Source organism: Myotis brandtii, unplaced genomic scaffold, assembly GCF_000412655.1.
Source record: "Myotis brandtii unplaced genomic scaffold, ASM41265v1 scaffold131, whole genome shotgun sequence".
In the NCBI taxonomy this organism is placed as follows: Eukaryota; Metazoa; Chordata; class Mammalia; order Chiroptera; family Vespertilionidae; genus Myotis; species Myotis brandtii.
The window spans coordinates 2411973-2422152 of record NW_005354632.1 but is presented as its reverse complement, the minus strand read 5'-3'; the positions used below and the strand labels follow the sequence as shown (position 1 = coordinate 2422152).

The window sequence follows — 10180 nt, the reverse complement described above, 5'->3', positions numbered from 1 at the left end:
TCTTCCTCTCTGAAATCAATAAAAATATATATATATTTAAAAAGTAAAATATCTCTAATAGGCACCAAATAAGACTCAGAAATACTTAAGCAAGGAGCCCATTACTGTGGGAGTTAAACGTCATCAGAGTGCCACTTAAAAATATTAATTGTCCCTTTTCATAACAGGCAGCAGTCACAGGCCCAGGAGCCTGCGGGTCCACGGGCCTCGGGAAGGGAGTCTCGGAGACCCGGGAAGGAATATCCGTGTCTAGTACAGATGCCCCATCAGTAACAGGAAAGTGTCCTGATAGTTCGTCGGGAAAGCCTTTAGCCTGTGAGCCGGGCGTCCAGATAGAACCGCCCAGGTCTGTGCAAAGGGCGTGGGCCCAGCTTTGTCCGATCAGGGTAGGGTTTTATCCATGGGCCAAATAATGTTAACATAAAGCGTTAATGTTCTAATTCCACTTCTTAAAATTTCTAACTTTAAGAAGATCTAAAGGCCTGAATACAAGGAATTAATTTTGCTCTAGAACTAAGTATGATTCATTTGAATGGTCAGCCGTTCCGCTACACTTGGATTTCTAACCAAGAACTTCCGAGTCCTCCCTGGAGTGTGAACTGCGTTTATTCACAAGGTCCCTCATGGGAGTCAATGCCCTGCAAGAGACCCGAAGGCTGTCTCATTGTAGCCGTTTCTAAAACAGCCCACGATGCGACAGCCGGAACGGCCAGCGACAGACAAGGGCCAGCACATTGGCAAGATGTTCTCATCAGTATCAGCGAGGTCAGGCATCTCTCAACAGGATTGTAGGATGACGGTATAAAGACTGGGGGAAGGTTTACGGTGAATGGAAAACAGCAAAGGGGTTGGTATGCTGGGGCTGCAGCTATGTGAAGAGAATGCATGTGGCCTGGCCAGCATGGCTCAGTGGTTGAGCATCGACCTATGAACCAGGAGGTCATGGTTCAATTCCTAGTCAGGACACATGCCCAGATTTTGGGCTCAAGCCCTAGTAGGGGGCATGCAGGAGGCAGCTGATCAATGATTCTCTCTCGTCATTGATGTTTCTATCTCTCTCCCTCTCAGAAAGCAATAAAAAAATATATATATTTTTAAAAAGAGTGCATGTGGGCAAGAAGGGGAATGTTATAGATACGGAAATAGCAGCATTTAGAGAGGAGGCTCACATGTGGTGCTTTTTTGCTGTATTTTTCAAGAATTTTCTTTGATGTTGTGTTGAATTTTTAAATGATGCTGATAAATCTAACACTAACAGATATTTTAAATAATTGAAAACCTGGGGATTTTTTTTCTTACAGTTATTCCTCATAAAATCGGCCGAGTCATAGAAGGAAGCCCAGCTGACCGCTGTGGGAAGCTGAAGGTGGGAGACCACATCTCAGCAGTGAATGGGCAGTCCATCGTCGACCTGTCCCACGACAGCATCGTCCAGCTGATCAAGGACGCCGGCGTCACTGTCACGCTGACGGTCATCGCTGAGGAAGGTAAGGGAGCAGTCAACCTAGATGCCCCGAGGAGCCCAGAGCCTGCAGAAGGCATGGCTCCCTCTAACGTGCCCTGGAGTCTCATTGTTTGCCTTTTCCGTTTTATATATATACTAGAGACCCGGTGCACAAAATTTGTGCACGGTTAGGGCCCCTAGTGGCTATCGTCACTGTCACGCTGACGGTCATCGCTGAGGAAGGTAAGGGAGCAGTCAACCTAGATGCCCCGAGGAGCCCAGAGCCTGCAGAAGGCATGGCTCCCTCTAACGTGCCCTGGAGTCTCATTGTTTGCCTTTTCCGTTTTATATATATACTAGAGACCCGGTGCACGAAATTTGTGCACGGTTAGGGTCCCTAGTGGCTACCGGCCTTCCTTCGTTCTGTGCCGCCCCCTGGTGGTCAGCACACATCATAGCGAGTGACCGAACTCCCAGTCAGTCAAACTCCTGAGGGGACACTTTGCATATTAGGCGTTTATATATAGAGATATTTCAGAGAGGAAGGGGGAGGGAGAGAGAGATGGAAACATCAATGATGAGCGAGAATCATTGATCGGCTGCCTCCTGCATTCCCTACACTGGGGATCGAGCCCGCAACCAAGGCATGTGGCCTGTCCAGGAATTGAACCATGACCTGGTTCATAGGTCGACACTCAACCACTGAGCCATGCTGGCTGGGCAGCCTTTTCCATTTAATGGATTAGAAAGTTTATTATAAAGTGTCAGTAGCTCAAGACAACAGTAGCTCCGGCTAGTGAGTGGTGGCCATTTGTGTGCCGGGAAGTAAGCAGCCAGCAGCGAGAGAGATTGGTAGACTTTCCGACCGCGTGTCCTTTTAAATAACAAGTCTTAAGTCTGCTGGAGTGAGGGAAAACCCTCTGAGGAGCTCAGAGTCACAGAGCCTCGGCGTCAGGCCCAGGCCGAGCTGCCTTCAGGGAGGCGGCTTCCTCTGGCAGCCGCCCTGTAAGGGGGGAAGGGAGTGAGTGGGAATGGCCAGTAAATGGGGCATGAAACACACTTAGTGTCTCGCTTTGCTTTAAAGCTGCCTTTGGTCAGGAATTCCTACTTAGGAACCATTTCGAATAGCCCCGTTCTGTTCTTTATGAATTACATAGTGCTCATCTCATCTTTCCCGATTGTGTAAAGCCACTGAGAAGCCTGAAACAGCAGAGCTATGAGGGGTCAGTCTTGCATATTAAAATGCCGTGCACTGCAGTGCATATCCGTGTCTGTTCCCCCCACGACCTCTAACCCAGTCGGTCTGTTCTCTTCCTGCGGCCCCACCGCCATGTTTTCATCTAAGGAGTTACCCAAACTTCCTGTCTGCCCTGGGTCCTGGGTGGACACCGCTCGCTGGGGCCCTCCCATGCCCTTCTGAGGCCCGGGTGATGGGCTCAGGTTTCAGCCCCATCAGCCTTGCTCAGTCATGGTCTTACTACGCTGTGCCCCCTCCCCTCGGTACTTCAATCTCCTACGTTTGATGTTTGGACGGGATAAGACATTAGAGTTCCCGCTTTAGAGCTGTGAGTCTGACCGTCTCTAACGGTCCTGGCCCATGACCGCCGTCGAGCTCTAGATGCTGCGCTTGGTACCAAAGCTGCCTTCAGGGCAACAGACCTGGAGCTGCTGCCCAAGATGCGGGAACAGATGTGCCTTCTCCTCACCTCTGTGCTCTTAGAAAGCTCTGCCTGCGTCTGTTTTCTAAACACTCGTCAACTCGAGGGTGATCATGTGTCGGGCGAGATAACTGCTCCGGATAAGGGATGCAGCTGGAGGGGCGTGGGGCTGGCGGACGGGCCTCTGTCCCCACCTCCGCAGACCTGTCCCCTCCTGCAGTGGTTCAGAGGTGGGGGTGAGCTCCGGAACCCACAGAGGAACAGGCTAGGAGGCGGTTCCTGGAGCCCGTCCTCGCCGGGCAGGACCCGCGTGGGTTCCTTTCTGACTCTCCTCTGTGTGGACGATCCACATCAGGGTGGTGGCGGGGAGTGTGTGGCGTGAGAATGTGACTCCTGTTCTCCGTAAACATAAATGTTACTCAGAGGACATGGGGAGGGCAGCCACATTCCTCCCCCGACAGCTGAGCAGCCGGCTCGTGCGGCCACTGAGGTGGGAAGCGGCCCCATGTGTTACCGTCTGGTGCCCGTGGACCCACTCGGCCTCCACGTTCTTAGGGACAGATGCTCAGTCCTGTTTTTCCTCCTCTGAACAGAGCATCATGGTCCACCATCGGGAACAAACTCAGCCAGGCAGAGCCCAGCCCTGCAGCACCGGCCCCTGGGACAGTCACAGGCCAGCCACGCGCCTGGGGACAGGTGAGGCTTTCTCCGTCCTGGCCCTTCTCTCTCTTCAGCACCCACTGCCCCGCCCCGCAGTGATGAGGAGCAGCCGGAGGTCCCCATGAGAACCTGCATCTTCCACCTTCAGGTCCTTCCTGGTCCCCCTCCCTCCATCGCGCCCGACACGCGGGGACTGGAAGGAAGCCACGGCCCCACTGGCTCGGCCACTCTGGGCCCTGGTTTGGGAGGGAAGCCCCAGCCCCACAAAGACTGCTGTCTCCTAGGCGACCTGAGCAGAGCAGTGTTCATACCTATTTATTTCCTCTTCAGTCGAAACATTGGCCATCAACACTCGGTTACTAGAAACTCGGCGCAGCCCCTCCCGGCATTGGCGCTCAGCAGAGCCGTCTGGTGAGGTCGGCTCCCGGGCCGCAGGCTGTCGCTCGGGTGCAGTTCCTTTGGTGTGAACTGCCCGGGACCCCTGGCCCTGCGGACGGGACGCTGGTGGAAGGGCCGGTTTCTGCCCAGCATCTCCGGCATCTCCGTCCGGTGTAGCCTGTCCCCACAGCAGTGTGCCGGGCGGTGCCCAGGCCCAGCTCTGAAAGGAAATGGGGAAGCTGCCTTTACGTGCAGCCGGTTTTGATTGCTCAGTTCAGAGGGGGCCCTGGCTTCTCTCCCGCAGTGAGACTTACAGACACTCGTGGGCGGACCACAAGCAACTCCCCCAGCCCGACGCGGCCGTGATCTCCGCTGTGGGCAGCCGGCACCACCAGGTGAGATGCCCACCCCCCCCCTCCCCCCGGTTCACACTGGGGTTTTTATTGCAAATCAGATAAATTTGTTAGTCAGTCACTCTTGAGGACCTACTGTGTGGTTGGCAGTCTGTTTGCTTCCAGAGAGAATGGAGAGTGAAAGGAAGGTTTGCCCAGCGGGTGGAGAAATTTGAACCCTGGTTGAGTGCTTAGAGCGGGGCTTGAGTTCCTCAGAGGAGCGGTGGGTTTTTCTCTTTTCAGGAAAATTAGTTAAAATCTACTTAAAGGAAGCACGTCCCCAAATTCTGTTCTCTGATTGACCAGCTAGTAGAGGAGACACGTAACCCCCAGATTTCGGCTGCATTTCTAAAAACTGCGCAGCCCTGGGCCCGCAGCGTCCGCTCCTTCCTGGCGCCATACAAGTGCTGCTGAGGGTAGATCCTGTCCCCGCCGTGAGCGAGCGGCCCCTGGAGCCTGTTTCCTCCCTTCCTCCCCTCAGGGCCTGGGCTGCTACCCGGTGGAGCTGGAGCGCGGCCCCCGGGGCTTCGGGTTCAGCCTCCGCGGGGGCAAGGAGTACAACATGGGGCTCTTCATCCTGCGCCTGGCCGAGGACGGGCCCGCCCTCAAGGACGGCCGGATTCACGTGAGTCGGCCTCGCTCTCCGCCTCTGCTTTCGGCTCCAGGGAAGTAGTTGCTGAAAGGGTGTGCGGACAGCTCTCGAGTCTAAGCAGCGAGATCCTGCGTCACTCAAACCTGAGGGACACGTGCCTGCCAGTCCCTCTCTGACCCAGGACGCCCGCCCTTCTCTCCTCGCTCCCTTCCCATCGCGCCAGCATCCTCGGCACCTTGAGTAGTGTCCCTAGTGGGCGCTCCGTAGGTATTTGCGGGAAGAATAGAATGGACAGATAATGCTTCTAGCTAATGGGAGGATTACTGTTACTATTTAGGGTCGGTTCCTGGAATCCACTGCTGGTAGGCAGGACCTGGGTTATACGAAGCAGTTAGCAAACAGTGTAACTCACTAAAACAAGAACATGTGAGCTTGTAATAGATGGAGAGCTGTTGAGAGTATCTGTGGGTCTCAGGCTGGTCCTTAAATCTGCTTAAAATGTAGAGAGGAGGAAATAAGGTTTCCGGGAAAAGCTAACGAGAAATCGGCGGAAGTGGGAAAAGTTCGAGTTAGGGAATAATGTATGTCCATGTTTAACATAGAACAAAGTCAGAAAGTTTCAGGATTTGCCATCTCCCAGGCCAGTGGTCGGCAAACTGCGGCTCGCGAGCCGCATGTGGCTCTTTGGCCCCTTGAGTGTGGCCACGAAGTTTCAATCGCACTGTACGTGCGCGCCCGCACGTGGTATTTTGTGGAAGAGCCACACTCAAGGGGCCGCAGTTTGCCGACCACTGTCCCATTCACCACGTTCTCCCTGTGTTAGTGCGAGTCTCACGGCTGTGAGGTGGGTGCCGGCCCCGTACAGAGTTCACCTGAGGCTCAGCGAGACGGTCCCTCGCCGGTGCCGCAGCCTGTGGCGGCTGCAGAGGGACCAGGCCTGTCCTGCCGATGCCGTTGGGAGGCCTGTGGGCTCTTGACATGTTCTGAGATGATCATGTGAACAACTGTTAGAAATATTTTTAGTGGATGTTTTAAAAACTGTGCGATTGCCTTAAAGATAGTGTTTAAGAGAGCCAAATTTTTCTTTATCCCTTCTTCCTTCCGTTCTTATTCTCCATCCCCCACAATTTTTTTTTCAGTAATACAAACCTGAACATGAATTTGTTCTGTTTGCCAAACGATGTGTTCTCATCCCATTTTAAAACTGTAGAGTAACCAAGCTGTACAAGGATGTCTGCATTTCCCTCTCAAAGGGCCGCGGTCTGCCCTGGGCCCTGCACTGGTCCCTACAAGCTGAGCTGCCAACATCTTCAAGCCCTGGCCCTCTTCCGCTTCTCCCCCAGTTTAGCTTAAACAAAAACGACACCTGGTGGCAAATCCGTTCAGTTACAAGTTTTATTATAATTTACTTGTGCTAAAACAATAAGAACTGTGCAGGTCTGGATAGTGAATTTAAGCCAAAGACTGTGCTTAAACTTAATTACAACCTCAGTCATGTTTTCTAAGATGTACCCAGAGCACGCTTCACATACTGTCTGCTCTAATTCTCTTTTCTCTAGCGACCGGCAGGATTATACAGCTAGTGCTAATTTGTCATCTACTTCCTCATGAAAATGTTTCTTCTTCGGTCACTTACGGGAAATCTGGGCTTTTTAAAAATCAATTATCTTGCTTTTAAAGATTTCTTTTCCACTTTGTGAAATCTATTGATCTTGTTTCTGATATCCTCCTCCATTTTTTTCAAAAGTATACAGCAAAACACTTATTCTCCTTCATAGTTTACTTGCAATTTTTACATTGTGCTCTCTATAGTGAACTAATTCATACTCATGCCCTACAGTGGTTCTCAACCTGTCGGTCGCGACCCCTTTGGCGGTCGAACGACCCTTTCACAGGGGTCGCCTAAGACCATCCTGCATATCAGAGATTTACATGACGATTCATAACAGTAGCAACAAAAATAATTTTATGGTTGGCTCACAACATGAGGAACTGTATTTAAAGGGCCAGAAGGTTGAGAACCACTGCCTTAGGACTTTTTTGGAAAGCCTGAAAATAGGCAAGTTCACACTAACATACATTTGTGCTTGGTTTGTAATCATGTTCTATCCCTTTAAGTCCTCCCAACGCCCCGTTTCACAGAGAGGGAGGCGAGACCCCTGTGGGAGGAGGAGGTGGGTGACTGGCGCGGCCTCCCTGCTGCTGTTCCTGGGAGCTTAGCAAGCGCGGGCAGCTATTGGAATTGCTTTCGCTAATTTTCCCTTGTTTTGTTCTGAAGCCAACACCCTTTACTTACTTTTCACCTTGAAATGTAGTTTCAAATCTGGAATAAAATCCCTACCATCATCATCTTTAATCAGGCCCTTTGCAGAAGTTAAACTTGTCCGTATTTTTCCTCTAAAAAACAGCAGACATTTCTAGGAAGTAGCAGAGGTACCGAGGCATTTTATTCTAATCCCTAGTCTTCTAGGGCAGCAGCCACCAGCCGGTGGTCCGAAAGGTTGGCGGCCGCTGTTTCAGGGAAATCATTTTACACCACAGTAATGAAATATGAGCCGGTTATTGGATTTAAATCGGTCTTCACATTAATATATTCTCCAAGGTGAGTTTCAGTCTTAATGTATGAATATTTCATTTGGTTCTTGATTTCAAGATGCCCAGCTCCTGCTTCCTAGTCATGTAAAGCTAGACATTCCTCTTCTGCCACCATCTGCTGCCTTCCCCTCCTCAACGCGAGAGCGGGCGGCGCTGTGCACAGGTGAAAGGTCTTACCAGTGGAAGGGGCGCTGGGCCAGGCTGAGCGGCTCTCGAGTCCACGGAAGCGAAACGGATGACAGTGTGTTGCTCCCTGTCTAGGTCGGGGACCAGATTGTGGAGATCAACGGGGAGCCCACACAAGGCATCACGCACACGCGCGCCATCGAGCTCATCCAGGCCGGCGGGAACAAGGTGCTCCTGCTGCTGAGGCCGGGGACGGGCCTGATTCCTGACCACGGTGAGCGGGGCGCCTGCAGCTGCAGAGCTGAGAGAGGGTCAGGAGGGTCAGCAGGAGGAACATGCACGGGGAGGGGATAGTTACCCGCCCAGTCCCAGCAAAAGCCAGAATCATCTACAGCTAGCGACATCGCATGGCTTTCATTAGCTATAAATAATATTACAAAAGAGGTGGCTCCAGGCAGGACTTTGCTGGAATGGGATACGTGTGAAGCTAATTTCAACAGAAAATACAGAAATGTGCCTGGAAAGGCACAAGGTTGTCAGAGGCGAGTGGTTTAAATGTCAGGAAAACCGTCTGAAACCTCTGCAGCTGGCATTTATTCCGCGGCGTCGGGTCCGCTCCTCTGCTGGGCAGCGGGAGCTGCAGGCCCGCTGGTCCCCGGGCGCTGCAGCAATGTCAGTGCCTGGGCTGCGTGCCCTGGCCGAGGAGGAGGTGGCCCCGTGCGGGACCTCCCGCGGCCTCTCAGCCCGCGATCCTCCGACACTCACCTTCCGCCATCTGCTTGTAGCCGTGGGCCCGGTGACGTCGGTGCTAACTGCGCTGCGATGTGTTCACACAGTCCTAGGCTTTTTCTCTTCCTCCTTCAGGTTTGGCTCCTTCCGGTCTGTGCTCCTACGTGAAACCTGAGCAGCATTAAGGCTTTCAGGGCTTTTCTTGGTCTTTCCTTAAAAAGACTTGGTAAATTTGCATGTCTTGTCAATCACTTCCGTCTTTTTTTTTTTTTTCTTTAGTTAAAAAATGATGCTATGAAATACATCTAATTCTTCCGCTGCACTTTTCCGTTTCCTTTTGACGTTAAATTTGACAGCTTCATGAGGAAAACTATTTACAAATGCCCGCGGACCACAGTGCGGTCTCCTGTCTTAGTGACTTAGCATTCCTTAGGCTGTAGCCATTGGTGAGAGCTAAATTAATACGCCTCTTGGACCAGGTAGTTTGGTCGAATTTTAAGTTTTAATTGGGCTTTACACATAGTAACTGGAAAAAGTGAATCCTGTTATTTGCTGTATATTTAAACTCCCTACCCTGGATGTACAAATACAGCTGTCTGTACACACCTGCCTTTATAGAGATACTAGTACTAGTGTGTAGAGCCACCTAAATGTCTGTAAACTGTTCAGATTCTCATCTACTTCAAATGGCTGTCATAGTTCAAACCTTACTGCTCCTCACTCACTCCTAACATTTAACCATGTTCCACTCACCTCCTCCCCAGGCGATTGGGATACCACTCTCCCTCCATCTCCCCACGTGATCTACGACGAACAGTCACCATCGGCCCCACCCTCGCGTTCCGCGTCCATGGTTGAAGAGCCGCACGTGCCGGTAACTGGAGACTCCTCGGCGAGAGCTCAGACGCGGGACCAGGCAGAAGAACTCCCGGACGCGGCGCCTGGGAGGAAAGGCACTTCCCATCAGTCTCTCCTCCAGAAAAACGCGAGCAAGAGGGACCCACCTGCCGGCCACGGGCACGGCGACAAGAAGAACCTCTTAAAGGTGGAAAACGGTGTCTCCCGGCGCGGTAGGTCCGCCAGTCCTAAAAAGGCCGCCAGTCGCTATGCAGAGGACCATCTAGAAACGATTCCCGGTCCTCTCAAAAGTGACCCGAAAAGACGGCCCCGGGACCGGTCCTCCAGCCCCAGGAGAGGCTGGAGTAAAAGTGGGCCCAGCAGCGCCAGGGCAGGTCCTGGACAAGACCCTGCCAGGAGCAGCAGAGGGCGCTCTTCAAGCCCCAAGAAGCAGCCGAGGACCGAGGGCAGCAGAGACCCCCCAGGGGCCCCGGCCAGCGAGGGCGCCCAGCCGGCCTCGGATGGGGTCAGGAACGAGGCGAAGCAGGGTCCGCCTGGGAAAACCAGAGCTCGCTCTCCAGAGAAAAGAAGCAAGAGGCTGGATGAGAAGTCGCTCCCGTCCAAAAAGACTCCTCTCGTTGCCAGCCGAGGAGGACCTGAAAGTGAAAAAGGAAAGCGAGCCCCCTTCGGAGAAGCGTCGGAAAAGAAGCTGAAGCCGGACCCAGAGGACGACAGCGGGAAGGAGGCGGCCGACAGCGGCCGGGGCTCT

The 10180-nt window shown here is 52.7% G+C and overlaps 1 protein-coding gene across 1 annotated transcript in view; it reads left to right on the top strand.

Moving 5' to 3' along the window:
• MAGI3 (membrane associated guanylate kinase, WW and PDZ domain containing 3) overlaps positions 1-10180 on the top strand; it is a 171789-nt gene that overhangs the window by 159972 nt on the left and 1637 nt on the right. Inside the window, exons 16-21 of the mRNA XM_014534664.1 lie at positions 1302-1487; positions 3696-3798; positions 4445-4535; positions 5014-5157; positions 7981-8119; positions 9339-10174. Coding sequence (XP_014390150.1) covers positions 1302-1487; positions 3696-3798; positions 4445-4535; positions 5014-5157; positions 7981-8119; positions 9339-10174 — 1499 coding nt within the window. The remainder of the gene's footprint in view (positions 1-1301; positions 1488-3695; positions 3799-4444; positions 4536-5013; positions 5158-7980; positions 8120-9338; positions 10175-10180) is intronic.